Genomic DNA, 26073 nt, shown 5'->3' with positions numbered 1-26073 from the left:
TCGACCAGAGAATTCTTGTAGATAACCAATTATAGCCCTTTCTAAATACTACTATAATTTACTAAAATGTCAATATTTTAATCACATATTATTAAAAAAATTCACCTTATATTTTTATAAAGCTAGATGACTTTTGGTACTTAGAAGAAGGACAAATCTATCCAACATTATTAATATTTGGGGGTCTTTGCTTAGGGCTTGCTGAACTCCTTAGATTGGAGAGTTTATAGTTTTTACCAAATTCAGAAAAATTCTAGCCATTATTTCCTCAAATACTTTTTCTTTTCCTATCACAATAATCCCACCTAACCTGTGACAGACATATAGTATGAGTAGGAAATAAACTTTTGTTTTAGCAAAAATTAAAAAAATCCTGGGGTTGTTTGTTACCAGAACATAACTTCTACCCTGAACAATATGCTTTCTGGCCCTGAAGGTTCAGGCAGGCTGAGGAGCTACCTCTCTTTCTACTGGTAGAGGAGGCTACTCTCTCTTTGAACTTTACCTTTGAAGGCTCTAGAAGAGTGGCTACCTTTAGCAACTGAATTTAAGACTAGGATTTTTTCCTGAGTCTCCCAGAAGTCTGTCTAAATTTGTTATGAGACTTACTTCTGGAAGATTCACTAGTTGTGAGCCCATTTTCAATTTTTAATACTAACTTAAATTCTCTCAAAATATTACTGATAATATATATTCAGTCTATAGGAGTAGACTCTTATTCCAAAATGATTCCCAAGAAGGACAAGAAAATAGCAGGTTGGCAAGCTATTGGATTATATCACCTTTTATTTCTTCATTATATCTAGGAAGCAGTAATTAAAAATGTTCTCAGCAACCCCCACCACCCCCTAAGAAATTGATTTGTTTTTAAAGATCCCCTATTTAAATACCATCAATCTATTCTTGGGAGTGATTTGAAGGAAATTGCCATAGAGTAGTTTGGCCATGAAGTTCTTTGCCAACTCTTATTTCTCCTTCACATAAATGATGATGGATAGGAAAAGAAGAAAATGCTAGATTTCTGACCTAATGTGGGGATTCAGCAGCGCAAAACTGCAACTGTATTCTGTTCTCTCCTTGATACAATGGGAAGAGAGAATTAAAAAAAACATCTGATAAAATTTTAGAAATAGTCAAGAATGTGATCCTGTGATTGATACTCATTTGACAGATACGTATGTAAATGTCTAGTTAATTTATATAACTTGTATAAAACTGACACAAAATACACTGTTTTTTTTGATCACATTGCTAAACACTAATATGATCTTTGGCAATAGATGTTCACATACCGCCTTACCTGGGATTGGAACAAGGAACTCTTTGAGTATTCACATTGTCACATAAGGGTTCTCCTCCATGGTAAATACCTGTTCGAACATAGATCTAAAAAAAAAAAAAAAAGTATGCATATACAAATATATACATTCTTATATATACACATGCACACATACTAGACAGAACCAAATATCAAATAACATTTTTATTCAGATATAGCTTTTTTGTTCTTTTTTAAACATATATATAATAAGTTAATACTGATTTAAATTCTTTATCCCAAAATTTGTTGCTGCCTTTATCCATTAATAATGATGGGGTCATTAGACTATTAAAAATTTAACGTAGTCACACAATACCTTTAAGCCAGGTATGTCATTCAGAGTTTTTCATATTTTAGAAAGATAAATTGGTACCTATACTAAATGTTACTTAAAATATTTCCCATAATGACACTAGTATTTCTATAGTAAGACATGTGAATATTTACATTAAGTGGGATTAATAAAGATTATAAAAAGCCTCCCTTTAGATTGGGTCAGGTTTCATTCTTTCAAATGAATTCTGTAAAACTTTTTTTCCTTTTTTGTTTTTTAAGAGGCAAAGTTACACTCTAATACTCTCTCTCCCAGGCTGGAGTGGAATGCAGTGTTATGAATTTAGCTCACTATAACCTTTAACTCCTGGGCTCAAACAATCCTTTTGCCTCCGCCTCCTGAGTAACGAGGACCACAGACATGTACCACTATGCCTGGCTAATTTTAAAATTTATTTGTAGAGACAGAGTCTTGCTATGTTGCTCAGGCTGGTCTTGAACTCCTGGCCTCAAATGACGCTTTTGCTTTTGCCTTGGCCTTCCAAAGTGTAGGGGTTACAGGCATGTGCTGCTATTCTTAGCCAAACTTTTGGTTTTAAGAGCTAGAATTATGAATATCAGAGTTGTTGACAAAGGACTGTGAGCTGTGTAATAGCTGATGTAGATGGAAGCTCAAATGGAATTTATTATGTGTTTTTATTTACTGAGATTTGGGTACCTTTCTAGCCATCTGAAAAACATAATACAGGCCAACAGATTATTGTACATAGTATAGATCAATAAAAAGGTTTATATAAAATAATATATATATAAAACAATAAGTACTGGCATTTGGTTTTACCTTATCAATGTCTCGAATATTTACATTCACGTAGGTTGCACAAAGAATTTTTATTCTGAGTGCACTATTTATAACCCAAAGAGACTTTGTAGATGTTTCTCCATTCATATATGGTGTAGCTGTGGAAATACGTCTGGAATAAGATGGCATTGTAAAACAGTCCATTGGCAGTTGAGAGTAAAGGCTTTCTTTAGCCATCAGCATCAAATTGGGCATCCTCCCAAGCATTATACAGCTTCTTATATACTGTAAGATATTAAGGGGAGAAGCCATTTCCTATAAGGCTTTTCATTTTAAAAACAACATGTAAGAGTATTATGGGAATTTACACATTAATCTGCAAAGGTGATAAAAAAAATCAAACATTATAGACCATGTTTATTAGCAGTTGTCATAACATTTAAAATATTTAAATATTTAAAATATTTAAACTCTTGGGAGTTAGGTTATAGTACAGGATAATCCAAGTGCATGTGAACATAAAGTGTACAAAAGACAAAAATAAAGTTAGCTTTTAACACTATAGGTTCCACTCTTAAATGGAAAAAAAAAGAAAAAAAGAAAGAAAAAGAAATTAAAAGCAAGGATCAGAGGATATTCATTATGGAAACACTGCACTTGATAAGAGAAAAGTAGTATCACTAGTAAGCCTCTGTCACTGAAGAAATTAAGACACTGATGTCCCATCCAAGAGTTACTGATAACATGTTCTTCTGTCCAAACATTTCCTGAGAAACATTAATTTTGTTTAAAAACAAAACAAACCACAATAGAGGAGACTGATAAAATTATGGAGATGCAGTATTTACAAAAAATTAAAATCCATTGGTCTGAAATTTGAAATGGTCTTTAGGATAGAGATTTTTAATACAAATGGTACTGTTTAAGTATTCTATAACTTATTTTCCTACCCCTAAAACCCACTAGACAATAAGTAACCTGAAAGCCAGGACCATATATCGTAAATTATATAAACAGTTTCTTTCTTTTTTTTTTATTTTGGAGACAAGGTCTCACTTTCTTGTTGCCCAGACTAGAGTGCAGTGATGTCATCATAGTTCACTGTGATCTCAAAACTGCTGGGCTCAAGCAGTCCTACTACTGTAGCCTCCTGAGTAACTGGGAAGCAAGTGTGTAACACCCTACCTGGCTAATTTTTGTATTTTTTATAGATATGGGGTCTCACTATATTGCTCAGGCCAGTAAAGAATTCCTGGCCTCAAGTGATCCTCCCACCTTGGCCTTTGGAAGGGTTAGGATTACAAGCATGAACTACCATACCCAGGCCATAGTTGCTTTTTGTAGATATTTAATGAATAGAAAAATAAAGCAGAGAAGTACAAATAGTACATCTTAACAGTTGATCATGGATTTTCGGAAATGTCTATTTTAATTCCATTTTAATGCCATTGCTTGGTGATAAAAATCATAAAATGCCCCAGTTAGTATAACTGCCAAAATTTTCAGCCTCTCAAATAACTTAAATAATAATTAAAAATAAACTTAAAAATGCTACTTATGGGCGGCGCCTGTGGCTCAGTGAGTGGGGCGCCGGCCCCATGTGCCGAGGGTGGTGGGTTCAAACCCAGCCCCGGCCAAACTGCAACAAAAAAATAGCCGGGCGTCTGTGGTCCCAGCTCCTCGGGAGGCTGGGGCAGGAGAATCACGTAAGCCCAGGAGTTAAGAGGTTGCTGTGAGCCGTGTGACGCCACGGCACTCTGCCCGAGGGCGGTACAGTGGGACTCTGTCTCTACAAAAAAAAAAAAAAAAAAAAAAAATGCTACTTATACTATTAATCAATTTTCAAAAATCATGTCCTAAAAATACAGATACTAGTCTTCAGTATGATTACTTTTTAAATGTAAATTAATATTCTTGAAACTTGTACTCACCTTATACTGACTTAGCGGATATTTTTCTAGGAAGTACTCATCACATCCACACACTTTTAAAATATACTTGCCCTGATATTCTAAAACACAGAGTTTTAGTTGTTCAGAGGATAGCAACATACTTCGAGTTTTTTTTCTGATTGCTTCAGCAATTACTTGTTCTGGCACACAGTCATGGTTGATTTTCAGAGTATACTTCTGTTTGTCATTATTTGGAGAAACTATTACCCAAATCACCACTATTATTTGCCCTACAAGAGGAAAACAACACGAAATGCCATCAGTGTATCTCTTTCTTCAAGAGGTAAATTTTTAAAAACTATACACTATCATTATTCTAACCATAATTAGAAATGATTTATAATTAGCCTAATTAAGTCTAGGGAAATATCAGGTAACATATAGTAAGACTTCATATACAGCAAGGTGGCCAGACCATGGCCAGCTCTCATGCTTTATGACAAACACGTAAAACTGTTGCTAGTGGGTCACAAGTATGTGTGATTACACTACTTTCCATTCTAATCTGCATGACATACTTCAATTGCAAAAAAGCAACTCATGATGGTATCAAAGGTCCCAAGACTGCCTAAAGTGGAAATATTATTGGTAACTATGGGAAGTTAAGAAAGAATCAATGGAGGCTTAACGATGCTGAATTAGAATGTTAAGGAAGTTGAGAGGAAAGGTAGAAAAACGAGTAGGGAGAAGAAACGAATCTTCTAGTTTTTATCCTTTTAAGATTAAGTCAGAGGACAGAAAAAAAAAGGAGAAAATGGAAAGATCAAAACTCTGTTAAGGGGGTGTGGGTGTTCTTAGTACAATTCTTTCAATTGTTCTCTAGGTTAGAAAAATTTCATTAGAAATGTTGGGGAAAACAAAGACCATTTCCTTAAAAAAGTATGCTACAGTAGAGAAGAATTTTGAATAAAGATCTTATGTTCTACTAAACAACTTTGATAAATATGGGTGAAACAGTAATACTAATGTCTTAAATCATTCTAACAGAATTTTATATTTTAATAGTGTACGAGACTCATTCTTCTTCAAATTGAAAATTTCACCTTATCACAAAAATAGACATTTATCTGATAATATTTATTTCTAAAACAATATAGTTTATATATTTTCACGTGTGTTTCTTAATTCTAGAAATCGATATGGCGTAAAAGTCAAAATTCTATCTATATATTACAATCATTATGATCACTTACTGTATTTAACATTTAAGAAAATTGTTTATGTTTTCTATTTTGCTACATATATCTGATATGACAACAAAAATGTGTAAAGTTTTCCCTAAACTTTATAGTGTTTCTATTTATACTTGTTTTACTTGTAAAAAGACAATCAGCTCTAAGTGTTAGTCATTACTAACAATTTAGTAGACTAATAATAGGAGACTAATAATTTTCTTACCTTTATCTAATTTATTATATATGTGCTTTGGCAGTTCTGGTGAAGATTCTACATTGGGGGGATACACATACATTGCTCTACTATGAGGTGAATTGAGATCTCTAAGATCCACAGCTTCTTTACAAACATTCAGAATATTTCTTCGGAAGTCTTGTACTTCTGGATCTTTAACCATATCAAATTCACACACTGGCATGCCAATAGCAAAACCTTTTAAAAATTATATAAAGAATATTCTATTAAACACACAATATGAACATGTTTCTTATAAACAGGGAAGTGTGCAGATGTGGAAGATCACAATAGAATAAAAGTTTCTCTAGGTTAAAATTTTTTTTTTGATGACTACATATACAGTAAAACCTCCAGGGTTGACCACCTGCTCCAGCTGACCAAATCTGCATAGACTGGACATAGGGGCCTCATTCCTTATGTTGACCACCTCTGTATATTGACCAGTTTGTTACTGCCCCTTGGGTGGTCAACTTACAGTTTCTACTGTATATTAGGAGCTTACTAAGTCTCAAATACTTTTAATATATAAAAGATAATCAGCAGTTTAGAGTAAAGGCGGCAAACATTCATATCAATTAGTTTTAAAAGAATAAAACAAACAAAATGGGATATAACAACTATTTCACAAATGGTATTTCTTACAGAAAACTTTATGGAATAGCAATGTGTTAAAAAGTTTTATAGTTCAATAGTCAAAAATATTTCAGATTTATAATAATTTTTATTTAGAAAAGAATTTATTTAAGATTACAAAGGTACTGGTTCAGACAGAAATATTTTGGTGAAAAGACGATAGTTAAGCTTCAGAGTTAGTTGCATTTTAGAATGACAATGCCAGTTAGCTGAAAGTTACATCATACCAATTTCTCGATTGAGGATCTTTTCTTCACGGTTGCCTACTGGTTCAATTACTTTTAAAAAAGGTTGAAAAAGCCGAAGGTCACAAAGTCGTCTTGTTTCATCAAAAAATTCTTCCCTTTCTGCTTCTTGGGTAACACTTACGAAAATGTAAGAAGATTCATCTTGAAGAAGTTGATGGAGAGGGTATTTTCTTGCTTCTTTAAATAGTTCATGCTTTATAGTTATTAATGTAGCCTCACGGAGGCATTCTAAAGTCACTATCATTCCATTTGGTAGTAAACATTCCACTAGGATTCTTGGGGGCATCAAGTGGATGCCCCACAGTTCACCCGATGATGGTCGTGGAGGCATTGTTCTGATCCTTCACAAGTTTTACATATAAAACTACTTTAAGGAATTAGATGTCTGTCTATCCCAAAGCAGAAACCTAAACCAAAGAAAGGAAACGTCTGTTAAAAGAGAAATAGCAATGAAGAATATCATCATGGCATTGCCAAATGTAAAACTTCATTTTTTGTAGTTTGAATTGATAGGATAAGTACTATATTTTGCCATGTATAATATATACACATTTTTAAGGGAAAAATAAAGATGTGCATTATACTTTATACGTGGGTGGTATAGTTCAGGAGCAGGGGAGCCCAGTTGAGTCTCTGGGGCCACTGCAGCTCTTTGGCCCGGGCCTGCAGGGCACATGTGGTTCCAGTCCAGGAGAATCTAGAATCCTGTGGTAGCAGACCTGAGCAGCCTCAGGGAAGGGAGTGATGAATGATGGGGCTGGCTGGTGAGGCAGGCTGCAACCAAGTAGGGTGAGGGCTGAGGCTGGGAGCCTCAGAGAGGCCTGGGAGCCCAGTGCAGGCCCCAGGGGAAGGGCTCCCGGGAGAGAGAGGAGAAGAGGGAAGGTGCAGCCTTCACAGAGTGGTCACACATTTACCAGGGTAACATTTACCCTCCCAAGAAGTATCTCTCCTAGCCAAGAGCAGGCCACTTTGTGGAGGGGTGTTTTCCTAAAAGTTTGGGCCAAAAATGTGGGTGGGAGCACATTTTACATGGCAAAGTATGGTAGTAATAATTCACCTTAAATATTTTAATTGAGACTGTTGTTCTAAGGCTATAAAGAATTGATTTTAGCAGAGATTAGAAAGACCACTTGTATTTAAATAAATTTAATAAAATCATTTTAAAAACATTATATTTGACTGGGTTACCTAAGTCAATTCTCATTAAGACAGACCTGGGAAGAATGAAAAGTTGTAATTCAACCCCAAATTCCCATCACATATCATCTTTATCATTCTCTTCTAACTTATGAAACAAAAGAATTTGGGCCAGAAACAATCATAAGATCATAGGATCCTCTGCCCTTATTTGAAAGATAAAGCTTACGGAAGTCAAATCCTTTTCCTTTTATACCCTCTACCACCAACTTGCAATAATGAGAAATTATGTGGCTTAGTCTTGTTTTCTTAAAACAATTTTTGTAATTTTGGGGTATTGATTCTTGTCTACATGGTATTTTAGACCATTCTGTTCTGAAAGTATGATTTAGGTATATAGTGAATAGGTATATTAGGTATATATATAAAGTATCATCAATATATATTTTCCTTGAAGTATGATGAATTTGCAATGACCAATTCACTTTCTCAAATAACTCAGTTCTAATACTTCTGATCAAAATGATCTACATACAAATAGGATCCATGACGCTCTTTGTCAGTACGATGTCCCAACCACTTATGTTACGAACTTGTCATATTTTAAAAACTATTAAGTGCTATTATGACTTGAAGGCCCTTAATTTTCTAGACTTAACAATCTTGGGTGTTCTTTTGGAAGATAATATCAAAACTCATGGAACAAACATTTATGTCTTATTGTTTGTGTTTACATTTTCTTTTATTCAGTAAGCTAACTATACGAGTAAAACAAAAGGTAAAGTAAGAGATACCAAATAAAAAAGAAAGTTAAGCTAGAGAAAGGAATCACATAGGACCAGAAAACCTATTATGTGATTACTCTTATCAGGTTGGGGTGGGAAGATTTCTCACAGAAGGTAAGTGTAACATATAAACTAAATCCTTTAAAGATAAGTAGGAATCAAACAAACAAAAAGAGAAGGAAGTGAGGAGCGGGACACATCTAATCCAGAAACCTGGCATCCCTAACTCCTCTTCTTATCTCACACCTGTCAACATGTAACCCTTCAACAAATTTTGTTGTTCTGCCCTCATCCTGTCATATTCCTTCATTGCCACTCTCAGCATTTTGGGTCAGGCCACCACTATTTCTTGCATGGACCACTGCAAAGGCCTAAATAGTCTCCTTGCATCAATGTTTGCCCCGTAGGTCATCTGCCACCTCACAGTCAGTGTGACCTAAAGAGAATAATAGTGCCTAACTTGATCAGACCTTTCTGCTATACCAATTCTTTTTTTTTTAGAGACACAGTTTTACTTTGTCGCCCTCAGTAGGGTGCCGTAACATCACAGCAACCCCGCCAACTCTTGGGCTTAGGCGATTCTCTTGCCTCAGCCTCCCGACTAGCCGGGACTATAGGCGCCCACTATAACACCTGGCTATTTTTTGTTGCAGTTTGGTCACGGCTGGGTTCGAACCCGCCACCCTTGGTATATGGGGCCAGCGCCCTACTCACTGAGCCACAGGCGCCACCCCTGCTTTACCAATTCTAAGCTATAAACAATGATTATGGTATGCTTAAGAGTTATACCCCATGAAGGAGAGGAGAAGTAGGAACAGCAGAAATTTGTAGCCTTCCTTTTTCCTCTAGAAATACAGAGATGAACTGGAAGACAATGTAGAATGTAAGAAAATCCTTTTCTTTCTTTTTTTTTTTTTTATTATGGATACAGCACTCTAAAAACATTTCAGATTAATATGAGGGTACAAATTATTAGGTTACGATGTTTGCTTTTGTTAGGTAAGGACCCTGTTGCAGCTATACCCCTCACCCAGGAGGTGTGCCATATACCCTTACATTGTGCCCATTAGGGAAGATCACACCAATCCCCCAGCCTCTTCCCTTCTCTGCCTCCCCCCAACTTGAATTAAATTAAGTTTTCCTCTTGTGTGGGCCTGTATTAGTTTGTCTATTGGCTTCATATTAGTTCATGTATCAATGAACATATATAAAAAATATGTTTTCAAATGGAGACTTTACATCTTTCGTATTAACCTGGATGGAAGTGGAAGACATAATTTTTAGTAAAGCATCACAAGAATGGAGAAGCATGAATCCTATGTACTCAATTTTGATATGAGGACAATTAATGACAATTAAGGTTATGGGGGGGAGCAGAAAGAGGGACGGAGGGAGGGGCCTTGGTGTGTGTCACACTTTATGGGGGCAAGACATGACTGCAAGAGGGACTTTACCTAACAATTGCAATCAGTGTAACCTGGCTTATTGTACCCTCAATGAATCCCCAACAATAAAAAAAAAGAAGAAAGAAAATATGTTTTCATTTTTCCATTCTTGTGATAGGTTACTAAAGAGGATGTTCTCCAACTCTGTCTAGGTCAATACAAAAGATGTAAAGTCACCACCTTTAGAAAATTATTTTCTGAGAGTTGAAAATATTTTCTTTTAAATTTATCAAAGAGATAACTGAAATTACAGAATTAAAATATAATTATCCTATTTTATATACTTGAAAAAAATTCTTTGGTTAGTAAAAAGATCAAATGGATCAATCTGTGCACACACTTATAGAAGTGACTTAAATTAAACTTTTTAAAATACACACAAAAAATTTGAAGAATGCAAGGGAAAAATGCCAAAGGACTACTTTTAAATGATAATCTGCCTGCATAGAAAAGTTCAAATGAAAACAAAACCAAAACCACAAGCCACAGCAAAATAGCAGCTGTGTTTATGACTTTCTTTGTTGGATAGTGCTGTTATGGGACCACTGGGGCAGCTATTTTATATAATAAATAACCTACAGAGTCTCTTATGTTCCCTAAATATTACCAAGAAAGAAGTCTAGTAGAAGATAATTGGTTTTATTCCTCATTTCTTCTCATTAAGAGAATGAATGTGATCACAGCCATAAAACACTTGGAGATTCTGGACAGCAATGGTGGACATTATGGTAGTACCAGGCAGAAGACAGAGGACGATGACTTTGTCTGGAGGTTATTTGCCTTCTCATGCCAGGTACACCATTACCCCAGTGCTCCCATAAAGAGACGTACAGAAGAAGTAAATGGAGCAAACATTTACTATTTAGTATGTACCATGTACGTAGAGGGTGCAGTAACTTGTTTGGGGTGGGTATTACTATTTTACACATGAGGAAACTGAGGTCAGAGAAGTGAGGTTTTATTTGCCACCAGTAAATGAAATTTTGAATCCAGGTCTAGATGATTTTTAAGCCCTCACTATGACCATGCTGCTGTTTGGGCTTCAGTTATGGTTAGACAATATTCACTGGAGGTGAATGAGAGAGTGAGCTCTACATTTACACTACATTCAAATTTGAGCTCCGTCAGTTAATACTCATAGTCGTATGGCCTTGGGCAGTTTACTTAATCTCACTGAACCTCATTTTCTGCCCCCATATGTTAAATTGGGATTACAGCATCTACTTCAGTGGATTGCTTAGAAGATTCAATGAGGATAATTCATCAAAAATATATAAGCAAAGAGGTCAGCCTACGGTAAGCACTGAATAAATGTTAAATGGTTATTAATAAACTTGTGAATTATTTCCAGCATTATCTTTTTGGACTAGTAGGAATTATGTAGGGCTGGCACGAGATGTGGATAAGAAAAAGGAGTTTCTTCTTCTTTTACTGAGGAGGCAAGTCAATAAGGCGTTCATAAAGCTGGGCCAGTCTCAAGTGCTAATGCTGGGAGCCAGCCTGGATAGCACAAGGCTCACACCCAGCCCAGAATAACACTGAATGGTGCAGATGCTGATGCTTTCCAGCTGCTCCCAGTTCCCCAGATTCCCCAGAATCCTACCTAAATGATACAGTTATCTACAGTTTAGAGGGGGAGGAATCCTTTGTCAGCTCTCATGACCACTCCTTCCCCCTCTTTCTGAAAAAGCACCTACTTAATGTCAGGCTCCAGGCTAAACATGGTATGAAAATGAAGGTAAATAAGATGCTTCCCTTCTTTTGTGGAGGGACTCAGTTCATTGGGGGAACAACTTTAACAATATGTTAATTGTTACAAGACAGAATATGAACTATGGAAAAGCCAGAGGAAGTTAAGGAAGTTTTCAGGGAGGTAAAGTGTTAGTAGAATATTACAGATTAGTAGGAATTTCAGAGAGAATGATGTGGGAAAGCTGATGAGAAGGGTGTTCTAGATTACCACAAGAGTGCGATATTCAAAGTCACAGACCTAAAGAATATAGCCAGTTTGAACTGTTTTTTATTATTTGAGTCCAAAGTGCATAGGAACAGGTGGGATATGTAACATGGAGGGAAAGTAGGCAGGGGGTAAGATAATAAAACCATGTTAGAGAGTTTGAATTTTATGTCACACAAGGTTAGTAAAAAGGAGTCCTTGAAAGATTTTGAGCTAAAAAATTATACATTTTGCACGATTTTTAAAATTGTCTCAAATTTTTTTTAAAAATCGCTTTTCAAATACAGGACATAATCAAATGAATATTAACGTATAAAAACTACATGTTCTGGGGCGGTGCCTGTGGCTCAAAGGAGTAGGGCACCGGCCCCATATGCTGGAGGTGGCAGCTTCAAACCCAGTCCCGGCCAAAAACTGCAAAAAAAAAAATCCAATATGTTCTCAATTCTCAGAGTTTAGAGAAAAATCCCTAACATTAGGAAATCAGAATAAGGCTGGGTATGGTGTCTCTTGCCTGTAATCCTAACATTCTGGGAGGCTGAGGCAGGCAGATTGCTGGACCTCAGGAGTTTGAGACCAGCATGAGCAAGAGAGAGACCCTGTCTCTACTAAAAATAGAAAAATCAGTTGGGTGTTGTGGTGGGCACCTGTAGTCCCAGCTACTGAGGAGACTAAGGCAAGATTGCTTGAACCCAAAAATTTGAGGTTGCTGTGAGCTACAATGGCCATAGCACTCTACACTGCGTGAGAGAGTGAGACTCTGTCTCAAATAAAAAAAGAAAAAGAAAAGAAAGAAATCAGAGTATATAACCTTTAGGTTGTAGAAAAACATAAATATTTATGAAGAAGATAGAATTATCAGATTTAAATACATGTGCTTCCATTTATAAAGAAAAATAGCTTATTTGGTAAGTAATAAAGGGGGATAAACCACTCAAACTAATTTTTGGAATACTAACTGCTGCAATTTGGAGGTGTTAGGTCACAGAATTAAAAATGTATTTACTAAAAACAAAATGGGGTGGTGCCTGTGGCTCAAAGGAGTAGGGCGCTAGCCCCATATGCCAGAGGTGGCAGGTTTAAACCCAGCCCCAGACAAAAAATAAAAATGCATTAAAAAACAACAACAACAACAAAAACAGTTTAAGGGTCAAGAAACCACTCTATTGGGGTTATGAGTTCAGAATTCCAGGATTAAATATTCATATATATCCCAACTAATCATGACTATTCAGTACTTGCAGGAAATAAACTGTTTTTGCTTATCCTAATTTTCTATATGTCTAACTGATAAGTTACTTCAATTAGGGCAGTCCTGTTTTCTTAGAAGATTACATATATGATTCACAATTAACTCTTTTTTTGATGAGTTACAGTCCTCACTGTAAGTGACAATTACTCTGCTACACTGAAACATGCAAAGCGCTTCAGGATTATAGAGAAATTTAGTATGTGGGTGCGGGGATAAAGAATGTGTTTTTGACCCTAAAACCAACAACCCTGGGTTGTTGAATGCTCCCTAGTCCCCTGTTTTCCACCAGTCAGTGGTCACTTCTCAGCTGAGGTAAGCCTCCCTGATTATAGTAGTACCTTCTCCTGTTACCCTTAGTTAGCATCAACATGAGCACCATTTCACAAAAGTTCATAAACTAAAGGCCAAAAGACCAGATGGCGATCTGAGAGTCTCTGCTATGTTACCTTAGGAGTATAAAACATGGGAAAGATGCTTTGATAAAGAGAGATTTTTTCTTTCCCTCTTTCTTCTAGAGTTAAAATTACCATTAAAAATTACTATAGCTAGGCAAGAAGTACTGAAAATCTTTTGGTTCTTAGAAGGTTTGGACCTGCATTTATTTCTTTATAAAAACTAGGTCTGCATTAGTCATCCATTTGGGATAGATGGTACTGCTGAGCAGGAGTAAAGACAGCTTTAAGGACAAAATAAGCAAAACTGAAGAGCAGAAAATAGATGCAGACTCTCCCCTGTCACTTGCCTTTACTGGAGAGTTTATAATTCATTAGGCAATTCAATATTTTGAACATTTGATATGTACTCTTTCAGTCCAAAAATGTAACAAAATCTCAATAACTTGTTAATCCCTAAATTGAAAGTCTTTTTCCATTTATATTAGAATTCTATTTCTAGATTTCATAATTTAAGGCAAGGGTGGTCAAAATATGGCCCACAGGCCAAATCAAGCTTAACACCTGCCTTTGGAAATAAAGTTTTATTGGAACACACTAACAAACTGTGTTTACATATCATCACTAGAACAGCAGAGTTGAACAGATGCTATGGAGACCACATTAGCCTACAGAAGCTAAAAGGTCACCATCTGGCCTTTTGCAGAAAAAAAAAGTTCACTGACCCCTGATATCAGAATTACTTGATATCAATTAGAGAATTTTCTAAATATACACTGGCTAAGAAGTTATGCTATGCCCACATTGTCCTTATAACCACAAACTTAAATTCTTTGGGGGGACCCCAAATCAAAAAACCAGTGAAGTTAAAATCTTACAATATGAAAGTATTATAGAAGTCATTTAATTGGGAGCTCACTTACAACTTTCGTGGAGTACTTGGAAGTTGTCCCTAAACACTGTTACTCCTAAATTATCTTCTTTATTCCCTCAGTTTTGCTTTTTCTTCTCTAATCACATACTTGAAAGGGATTGGAATTTCCCCTAGGTCTTTTTATCTTCCATGTTTCAACCATAATTCAAGCAAGATAATTTGTCACCTCATCTTTGCCAACATAGGATGTGCTCTTTTGCTAACATTCATCTCAAAATGTGGCAAAGGGAATTAGTATGACATTCTACAGTCAATATTACCAAGGCAGAGTACAGAAAGCCACTTGACTGTGGTATGGTCTCTATAAACACAACCTAAGACTGCAAAGACATTTCCTGACTTGATTACTTTAAAAGATACCAAAAGTATATTTTATATATTTTAAATTCAGCTTCAATTTCAGAATTATGTTTAAAGCAGCTATGTTTTAAACACATCAACATTATACCTGCAAAAGAAAGTCATTAAATACAAAAAAGCTAGTTTGAAGCATATTACAAATTTAGGGGCTATTTCTATTACTGACTCAATTGGCAATCTAATCAACTCCAACAGCCACAGTTTGCTAAACTAAGCAGCAACTTGTAGTTTCTCGATATGTATGTTCCACACACACGGAGGCTGGTTAAACGTTCACTGAAGAATCAGTGGTTTTACAAATAATTGTTTCTGATTTTTAAGTAAAACATTTACGAAGGTGTATTTTCCAACCACATTCTCAGATCAACAAGAAAACATTAATTATTCTAGTTTTGTAGCCCACTTATATCTCTTTATTTGCTCAAGTTGGGGCTCAGAAAATGATACTCCAAAGTGTGGTGCTTTGACATAAAGAGTATTGAGATCTTAAAGCAGCAGCTTCAGAACCAAGGTCTCTGACCTTGCCCTGCACCCCTGTCTCTAAATCCTTTTTCTCTACCAAAGAGAAGAAAGAGCTTTGTCTGGTTTCCTTATCTGATCAAGGGAAGTTCCTCCAGAAGGAATGTGAATGTGAGCCCCCACCCTGGAGTCTACATTAACCAGAGAAGATTCACTATCACAGCAGAGGATACTCACATCCAGGCAGACTTCTCACCTATCCTTCTGAGAGCTGCTACTCAAGAGACTTTATCTGCATAGTAAGACAATCTTTGTTCACAATGCAGTTCTTCCTTCCCCTAACCCTCCCACAGCTTGTCACTGCCACCTTCCAGGAGCCTTGAAGCCCCTATTTCTTTCCATAGCTCAACTGCTATTTAAGTTTCAACCATTTGGCCCCTCTTTGAGTCTTACACTTTGTGGAACCTGTATGCATATGCATATAATAAATGTACATGCCTTTTTCTCCTGTTAACCTGTCTACTGCCAAGTTTATTTCACAGACTCAAATTCTGAAGCTTCAAAGGGTAGAGAGAAGGTTCCCTCACCCCTTATGCTCATTGACCAGAAAATGAAAATGAGCTTTCCTGATTTTTAAATTACCAATTGAATCTTTAGTCTGATTTAGAACAGGAGAACAAAAACTGCCTTCTACATGTGCTACAGGAACATGATTAACATCTGGGTTAATAATTTAATGGTGAAATCTACTGTACTTGAAAGTTACTCTTAATATTTCTAGAGCCCATTATTCCCGTTTTATTACCACTGCCTCTTATATATATTTCTATACCTTTAACACATTTATTAAAATGATCTATGTCAGGCTGGGAGCAGTGGCTCATTCCTATAATCCCAGCACTCTGGGAGACTGAGGCGTGTGGATTGCTTGAGCTCAGGAGTTAAGAGACCAGCATGAGCAAAAACTAGACTGTTTCTAGAAATAGGCCAGTGTTCTGGCAGGTGTCTATAGTCCCAGCTACCCAGAGGCTGAGGCAAAAGAACCACTTGAGCCCAAGAGTTTCAGGTTGCCGTGAACTACGATGCCATGACACTCTACTGAGAGTGACTGCATGTGATTCTGTCTCAAAAAAATAATAAAATAAAATGATCTATATCCATGTTTGACTTCCTACTAGACTATGAACTTTTCCAGGATAGGGTCTTTTTGGGGGGAGGGGGAGCATAGGGGATAGCGACCCCTTTTTGGAGGGTGTCACTATAATCCTAGAGCATAGAAGAATGTGTAGAAAAATTAAATTGCTGGAAATACCCCAGAGAGAATGGATTGAGGGCCTAACAAAGAGAGGAAGGAATAGAAATAGAAATAAAGAGATGGGTGAAGATACCCTGGTAAAGGAAAGTCAAAAGCATTCAGAAACCAATTGGATTCAAGGGATAGCATGCTTTTAAACAAATCTCACTGCAGCAGAGAAGCATGGGAAGCAAGGGCCCCCAGTTAGGGCCTCTAAAATTCTCTTCCTCTAAGAGTCACTGAACTGCTGCTAAAGTGAGTCCAAAGGGACAGCTGTAATATACACAAGCTTTGGAAGGATGCATATTACCCGTTTCTTTCAAAGTGTTGTCCTTCATTGACCTTTGAAAGCTGGCCATGAGAAAATAGATTAAACTCATGCTTTTAGCGATACAGAAAGACCTTTACAATTTGAGGGTGAAAAATCAAATTCTCATAACTAGTATGTAGAAAATTCAAATTCCTTTAGTAAGGGCTGCAATTAATTTTTACTATTAAATACATATTTACAGTGCATGAAAGGTATTATGAAAATACTTTGCGGAGGTTTAACGCACTATAAAAGAAAAGAGTTCCTTAACGTGATGTTAATGGATGGGTTCAGTGAGGGTCTCTGCTAACAGATTTTTAAAAAATGACAGATAATTAAGGCCTAGGTGAGCAACATATAAAGCAATACATATACACTTTTGATTATCAGTTAAATGTGAACAAGATGGATTCAAATAATCCAGTTTGTTATTTTTTTGAGCCCAAAAAGGATTTTACTTCAGATTAATATGATAGTAACGATTTGATTACAATGTATTTGTTAAATAAGGTCCCTTTTGCAGCTGTGTCCCTCACCCAGGAGGTGTGCCACATGCCCTTACATTTTGCCCATTAGGTAAGATCACATTAACCTCCCTCCCTACTCCCCTCTCCCCCATCTTCCTCCTCCCAACTTCAATTTTTCTTGTGTGGATATATATTCATTCATCTTCTGGCTTTATGTTAGTATTTGAGTGCACTGGTAACTTGCTTTTGCATTCTTGTGATACTTTACTAAAGAAAACATTCTCCAACTCTATCCAGGTTAATACAAAAGATGTAAAGTCTCCATCTTTTTATGGCTGAATATTATTCTTCATGGGTTGATGGGCACTTGGGTTATTTATACATCTTGGCGATTGTAAATTGAGCTATGATAAAAAATCTGACAAAAAATACAGTTTAAATAGCAAAATCAAACATGGTAAAGAGCCAGTAATGAAGTTTGGATTAATAAATATTTAATTGTAGATTATTAGATATACATGATTTTTAATTTTATAAACATACATGAATAAACCATACCAAGTCTTTGAAATGTATAATATTAATCGTTTCAATTTGAATTTTAAAAATTCAGATTTTAGTGTATAATAGGAGAAATTAAAATTTCTTAAAAATTTAAAGCTCAAAGGGAGATTAAACATTAATAAAGGTGAAGGTTAAAGAGATAGGATTATAAGGAAAGGCAAATGTTGAACAATGTGGAAAGTACAGTAAGAGCTATTTCATGATATTACATAATTTGATAAAAATGATCCCACAGTGATAAAGAGTTTTCTAGTAGATACTTCCTTTCTCATCTTCCTGAGGGAATCAAGGAAGATTATCACAGTTTCACATAAAACCAAGCAGCAGGCAATCAGAAGACAACTGTAGATCAGGCAACTCTAAAAACCCTATTTACATTTTTAGATCAAGATAAATAGACAGTATTTAGCAAATTATGATTTCAAAATAGAGAACCAAAGAATGACTAATATAATTCTATTTTTTCTAGTAGAAGACTACTTGATCTCTAATTCTTTAAATCCTCTTTATTAATCAGCCCAATTGTATCAGGGGTGCCTTCTTCTGGCCACACCACAGAGAGAGTCTTAGCAGTGACTTAAGCCAAGGAGCCTGAAAACATTTTGGAAATCTTGAGATTTTTTTCAGCCATGGTAATGTTTATTAGTTAACAGCAATGAGAACAATGTATATTAAGCCAGTCTAGCCCTAAGCACAGACAGTCCAATCAGAGTGTTTTGCTTTAGTTCAGAGCAGTGCTCCATCATCCTCAGTTCCACTCACCCTAGAGAAAACGATGCCGTTCTTACCTCATTTGAAAGCAGTTTCCTTAATTGTAAGAGGTGAGTAAAAATAGTTACTAACTCATAGAGATGCTAATAAAAATTAAATGAGAGGGCAGCGCCTGTGGCTCAAGGAGTAGGGTGCAGGTCCCATATGCCAGAGGTGGTGGGTTCAAACCCAGCCCCAGCCAAAAACCAAAAAAAAAAAAAAATTAAATGAGATACTATATGTAAGATATTATATTTCAGTGCTTAAAATATGGAAATTCAATAAAAGTTTCCTCTCTCTCACCTACAGGGTTAATGGTATCTAGATCCATGTGTCTAGAAAGGGGCCAGAACGATACAGTTTCAGGATTGATCAACAGCTCATAGTTTCTTGTAAGATCCCTCACATTTAGTAAGACATTATTTAGTTCACTGAAGCAATACTTAAAGGAAATTTGGCATAATGTAGAGAGAAACAGTTTAAATTTGGCAGCTGGATCTCCATTTAAGGCTCACGTGTATATTTAAGACAGTGAGAATAGGGCGGCGCCTGTGGCTCAAGGAGTAGGGCGCCAGTCCCATATGCCGGAGGTGGCGGGTTCAAACCCAGCCCCGGCCAAAAAAAAAAAGACAGTGAGAATAGAAGTCTATGTACCTGATTTTCTCAATGAAAATTTAACCAATGAGATCAATGAAAACCCAGCAAGAAAGTGTGGTCTAATATAAAGGAAATGCAAAATACAATGGGGTTCTTGTAATGTTACTCCAATTTCCTGCTAAGCAAAAATGTTAACCCCAATGGAACGCAAACAGAAAAGGTCCTGAAGGTTTAATCTTTTACAGCAAGTTTATAACCAAACCTATACTGATGAGAACCAAAAAACAGAGCTCATGGGGCTTTGTAATTTCTCTTTACAAATTTCTACTATTTGGCCAGTCATGCATTGTTCTATTCTTATTTATTTTTTTGAGACAGAGTCTCTTTTTGTTTTATGTCACCCTAGGTAGAGTATGGTGGTGCCATAGCTTACAGCAACCTCAAACTGTTGGGTTTAAGCGATCCTCTTGCCTCAGCCTTCCAAGTAGCTGGGACTATAGATGCCTGCCATAACACCTGGCTAGTTTTTCTGTTTTTAGTAGAGATGAGGTCTCCCTCTTGCTCAGGCTGGTCTCCAACTCCTGAGCTCAAGAGATCCACCCACCTCAGCCTTCCAAAATTGTTCCATTCTTGATAAATTCATTTTTAAAAAAAATATAAAAAGGGCTCTACTTTTCAACTGAAAATCAGTAGTAAAAGCGACTCTCCCTCCTTTTTATTTCAAAAGCCTTGAGCTTCACCCAAAGAAACTCCATTCTTTCTTGCCATGATGCAGTTAACACCATTCTGAACTTGGCTGACTTGTGAAATATAGTAGTTGTTTTCTCACTGCTAGAGACCTACAGAAAAAGAAGAAACCCAGGAGTACCTCATCCAGGGCCAAGCTAAATGAGCTCACTGAGAGTTTAAGAATATCTAGATAAACATCTTAATTAAGAACATCTCTGTGACATTGCGATAGATACCTGAAGTCCACCTCTTCCGGCATACAACTCCTAAAACCCTGGGACTTTCCAAGGTGCTAAGTGTCTTTCTGTATGCTAATGAGTTGACTGGTGGCAGCCACTTGGAGGTTGCTTCAGAATGGGGGCTGGTCATCAGAAAGATCAAGACATATTTAAGGTTTGGGACTTTTAGCACCAACTCTCTACCCGCAACCTCCTAGGATCGGAGAGAAACTGAAGGTTAAGTTGATTATCAATGACCAATGATTTAATCAACTGTGCCACTTAATGAAGCTTCCATAAAAATCCAATGGCCTGGATTCAAGGAGTTCCCAGAGGGTGGAGTGCTGGGAACCCCAGCACTCAAGTCTCTGGAGCCCCTTCCCACGCACCTTGCCCTACGTACCACTTCATCTGCATCTTTTGTTACATCCTTTATAATAAACTAGTAAACATGTTTCCCTTAGTTCTGTGAGCCACTCTAGCAGATTAATCAAACCCAAGGAGGAAGTCATGGAATGCCACTTGATAGCCAGTCAATCAGAATGCAGGTAAGACAACCTGGGGCTTGTGACTAGTGTGGGAAATGGGGTGGCAGTCTTGTGGGCCTGAGCCCTTGGCCAGTGGGATCTGATGCTAACTCACCCAGCTGATGTCCCCTGAGGAATCTGCTGCAGGACTGATTGGTTGTAGGTGGGCATAAATCCCCACACTGCCTGGTGACCAGTGATCATGGAAGTCTTCATTATTGATCGTTGTGCCCTGAGAGCAGCAGAAAAGCTTTCTCCTACAGAATCCAGGAAAAGGTAACACTAGCCAACTAGTGCTCTAGCTCAAATGACTTGATTCTTTCAAAGATCTGCAATAAGCTAAAAGCAGCATGTTTGTATAATGCCTACTTTATTTCCTTATGTCAGGAGATGAGGGCATAATTTGCCCACGATAGGGATTTATTTTCATGTACCATTCCTTCTGGTTGTACTTCTCTAGTGTCTCTATGCATTGAAACCCGCTTGTATCCCACTGACTAATCTTATTATCTTGATGATGAAGAAAAGATAAATCTTTTGTACAAACCTCATACAGTACTGCCATCATATGCAAAGCAAAACTTGAGTCTGTTTCAGGTTTCTTAGCAGAACCAATTCCTTTATCTTCGTTAAACATTAACAGTTTGTATTCAGAAAAAAAAAAAAAACCTCCACCAAAACGTTAAAATAGATTTTCAGTCTAGTGTAGTGTAGTCTAATAAGGATAAAACTAGAAACTCTGGGGATACTAACAAACAATATATTCACCTAACTGCATCCAGATATGTTTCAAAAAAGGTCTCTTTGCTTTGGACTATTATTTTCATTTCTGACCAACTCAGCATTCCAAATTTAACAGAGTTATCTACACTATCGGTCAGTGTCAGAGGCCAAATTGTTCTGGGGAAAAGAGAATGCCGGACCAATCATAAAGCTACATCATGGTCTAATGTTCCTAATAGCATTCCCTATTTCCCAAGGCCAAGCGTCATAAAACTGAAGCTATTGTGTCTGTGCCTACGATTACACACTCCCAGGCATAAATAACGAGCAAGGCAGACCTTCATACATCACTGCCCTATTTGGCTGCTGCAAAGACAGTATGTTTAAAATTGAATGACAAGGTCTGGACTGTGGTGCTGTGATCACGGGGGAGATTCTGCCAACACTGACAGGCTGAGGAGGTTTAAATGGACTCTACCAATTTCCTTTGCAGCATGAAAACAGCCTGCTAGTAAGTGAATTAAATTAAAAGATTAGTCTGAAAGACAGAGTACTTCTTGAATGTGTGTATCAATTCTGCACAGGCAGTGACTATGCTAGTCTTCTGTTGTCATGCTAATTTCATTAGTATGTGCAATGGAAACAGGGACTAACCAAGGAGATTTTACCAAAAATCCCGGCAGACCTTGCTTTTTTTTGTTTTTGTAGAGACAGAGTCTCACTTTATGGCCCTCTGTAGACTGCGGTGGCCTCACACAGCTCACAGCAACCTCCAACTCCTGGGCTTAAGCGATTCTCTTGCCTCAGCCTCCCGAGCAGCTGGGACTACAGGCGCTCGCCACAACGCCCGGCTATTTTTTGGTTGCAGTTTGGCCGGGGCTGGGCTTGAACCCACCACCCTCGGTATATGGGGCCGGCACCTTACCCACTGAGCCACAGGCGCCGCCCCAGACCTTGCTTTTTAATTTCATTCATCCCATGCTATAGTTCTTGATGGTTTTTATTACATAATTATGCATTAATTAACATACTATCATGAAACATGTTTTAATTTACCAAGTATTTAATATACAACTAGAATTAGACTACACACTGAAAACAATCTGGCTCTAGATGTACTATCTTTATCATATTAATTCTTAGGTCTCTGACCTTTTTGTCCAGTTATTTATCTACCCTTGCTATTATCTTTTTACCCCAATTCACTATCTCAGCATATGTCCTTGAACTGATTCCCTTTCTTGGTTATTATTATTGTAAACTCCTAAAGTATCTTTCCTCTTATACCGTATCAATATACATACTACACATTACTGGCATTCTTATAAAAAAGATACAAAACAAAGAATGTATAGTGGACTGGAATTTTATTTAATCTAACGTGATCACTTGATGTCTAGTCTTAAACCTGCCTATTTCAAATACCAAATTTATTAGCCAAAACACGTTTTTCTCAGTTCTACTTAATGAGATCAAACCATAAAGAGCTATTTGCAAAAATGGTCCATTTTCTTCAAATTGCACTCTAACAAGATATTGTATTATTTGTTCATTATTTGCTGTATACTCCCCACCTCTCTCTGGGAGGTTATGACAGTGGATGAAAGATACAAGTGTACTAGAAATTTGTCTTTTCAGTGATAAAAACCAAACAATAACATTATATTCTGGTATAACTGTTTGCCATCTGTCCCATTTTCTGGCACAACAGAATACTCTAGTATTACATTAGTAATAATGAAAAACTTCATTGCAAGCAATTGTTGGACAATTTTAATAGTGATTTATCCTCCTACAGTATTTGATCTTTGGTAAAAGGGCGATTTCACTATGGCAAAATGAAGTAACGTATATAGCTGTTCGGCAAGCAAAGAACACAGACATCTCCCAGAAGTGTAATCAGAAATAGGCTAGCTAAATTTCAGCATGTGTCAACCCAGCCAAGATGTAAGAGAAGTAGTTTTACAAATGATAGCAACAACAGGAAGTCACATAAGCATAGATTTAAAAAAAAAAAAAAACTACCTTTTTAAGCAATACAATAAAGGCAAGGGACTTCAGAATCCCATTTAATGGTGGAAGAAAAACACTAGTATATGGTTTTTATTTTTCTCTTTCAAACATTACTGTTTACTTATACTTGTCGTGTAATACCATGTACCAAGCATCCTGGAAACCATAGTTTCTATGCCAGTGGTTCTCAACCTTCCTAATGCCTCCTAATGCTGCGACCCTTTAATATAGTTCCTCCTGTTGTGGTGACCCCCAACCATAAAATTATTTTTGTTGCTACTTCATAACTGTAATTTTGCTACTATTACGAATCATAATGTAAATATCTGATATGCAGGATGTATTTTCATTGTTACAAAGGGGTCGCGACCCACAGGTTGAGAACTGTTGCTCTAAACCTTAATAGAGAGCAAAGAGAATGACAAACAGAAATGGGTATAACAGTGTAAAACCAGCAACATCAGTATGTAGAATCTTGGCATTTTTATTCATTGATAATTTATATATAATAAACTACCCAAGGCGTACAGTGAAATAATAAATTACTTATAATAATTTAACGAGTTAGGTACTACTTTATAAAATTTATCAACTGACAAAAAGTTTAAATTGGTTATTTAACATAAGTCATTAAGCTATTATCCCAATAACTGTTTAACACATTATGATTTATTGGCTAACTTTTGCTGAAACTAAAATAAAGACACAGAAAGAGAAAGAGAAGGACAGTTTGAAAAAGGGAACTTTAAAAGCTAAAATACTAAGCCTTCACTAGGGAGTGGTTGAAGAGGTAATTCAAGAAAGGGAATGACTACAAAGATTAAAGTGAAGAGCTAAAAGAGAGTCCCCAGGCTGGAGAGAGATAAAGTGAGGGACGTTAACAGAGACGTGTGCACGTGCCCAGTCACAGCAACTACAGGGAAGAACGTGCAGTGGAGTACACTGATGTGGTTTACGGCACGTGAAGAGCACACTCAAACCTCTCTTTCTTAAACTACGATACTAAGGTTAAAATTAGAACATAACCTTCCAATTTCATGTCACAATACTAATAGTTTTTATTATTTGACAGTTGCTTTATGGTCTACGTGACCAGAATTTAATAGTCTTACACCAATTCGGAGGGCCATTAAGAAAAAATAAATAATGTAAATTATCTCCGCTGTCAATATTGGAAGTTAAAATTTACCTTCTGACACAAACCCCTTAACATGAGGAAGCGTTAAAAAACTAAAACTATCCTATTTTCATTGCATAATTCACAAAATTAGTAAGTAGCTTATTAGTTTCTATAAAACTCTCCTTTCACATCTCCCAGAATCAGCTAATTAAAACATGCTTGGTTCCTTTGTTACAACTGTGTTTATAATACTAGTATTCTTACCCATCACTAATCTACTGACGACAGTGTCATCAGTACTAAGAACCAAGTAACAGAGCTGTATTTATGACTGTGCTTTAGTTTCCACAAAAGCAAAATTCTGAGAAGAGTGTGAGTCATTATCCCAAGGGTAAAAAAAAAAATAAATAAATAAATAAATAAATTATCTGGTCAGAATATGAGACTTATTACTGACACCAGTAATTTAGCCCAGAAATTCCTTTTCTGAATAAAAGGAACAGAATGTTTCTTTTCTCTATTCACACACTCCAAAACTAACAGAACTGTCCATCTGCCTGCTTTTACTACTCTCCGTATCTGGTGTGTGATGATAGAAAGCCTTTAATCTAGCTATTTTGTTCTTCTGTCCTTTCAGGATGTCATTTTCCCAGGACAACACACATGTAGACACACACAAGCACAGTCTTTTCTCTTTGCCTTCTTATTTGAGTATCTATCACAAACTTTTTGCAATATGCATAGAGAACATCCTAAACATGGATATTTCCATAATGTTAAATGTTAAAAAGTTCTCAGGTTTCGGGTGACGCCTGTGGCTCAAGGAGTAGGGCCCCGGAGGTGGCGGGTTCAAACCCAGCCCCGGCCAAAAACCACAAAAAAAAAAAAAAAAGAACAAAAGTTCTCAGGTTCCTTTTTTATTTTACAAAATGTCTCTCATTTGTAAAATGTAATAATTTGGTTGTTTAAATGTTTTTGAAATCGACTCTTTGTCAAAGATTCTTTTTTTATTATTCATAAATCATAGCTGTGTACATTAGTGCAATTGCCTGTACCCATTCTAAGATGCACCATAGATGTGGCCCCACCCATTACCCTCCCTTCCCCTTCCTTGGCCCTTTCCTCATAGTCTTGTGCTATAGTTGGGTTATAGATTTCATGTGAAAGCTATAATTTAGCTTCATAGTAGGGCTGAGTACATTGGATACTTTTTCTTCCATTCCTGAGATACTCTGCTAAGAAGAATATGTTCCAGCTCCATCCATGTAAACATGAAAGAGGTAAAGTCTCCATCTTTCTTTAAGGCTGCATAGTATTCCATGGTATACATGTACCACATTTGCTAGTCCATTCGTGGGCCGATGGGCACTTGGGCTTCTTCCATGACTTAGCAATTAT

General features: G+C 36.6%; 1 protein-coding gene across 1 annotated transcript in view; it reads right to left on the bottom strand.

Annotated features, from left to right (window-relative positions):
- PIK3CA (phosphatidylinositol-4,5-bisphosphate 3-kinase catalytic subunit alpha) overlaps nucleotides 1-26073 on the bottom strand; it is a 98339-nt gene that overhangs the window by 33159 nt on the left and 39107 nt on the right. Inside the window, exons 2-6 of the mRNA XM_053572854.1 lie at nucleotides 6622-7049; nucleotides 5747-5956; nucleotides 4328-4578; nucleotides 2436-2681; nucleotides 1301-1386 (exon numbers count right to left, since the gene is read on the bottom strand). Of these exons, the coding sequence (XP_053428829.1) occupies nucleotides 1301-1386; nucleotides 2436-2681; nucleotides 4328-4578; nucleotides 5747-5956; nucleotides 6622-6973 (1145 nt within the window). The 5' untranslated portion in view covers nucleotides 6974-7049. The remainder of the gene's footprint in view (nucleotides 1-1300; nucleotides 1387-2435; nucleotides 2682-4327; nucleotides 4579-5746; nucleotides 5957-6621; nucleotides 7050-26073) is intronic.

The sequence above is a fragment of the Nycticebus coucang genome, chromosome 20 (assembly GCF_027406575.1).
Source record: "Nycticebus coucang isolate mNycCou1 chromosome 20, mNycCou1.pri, whole genome shotgun sequence".
Classification (NCBI taxonomy): Eukaryota; Metazoa; Chordata; class Mammalia; order Primates; family Lorisidae; genus Nycticebus; species Nycticebus coucang.
Note: the sequence above shows the minus strand (reverse complement) of the source record. Positions and strands in the feature narration are given on the sequence as shown.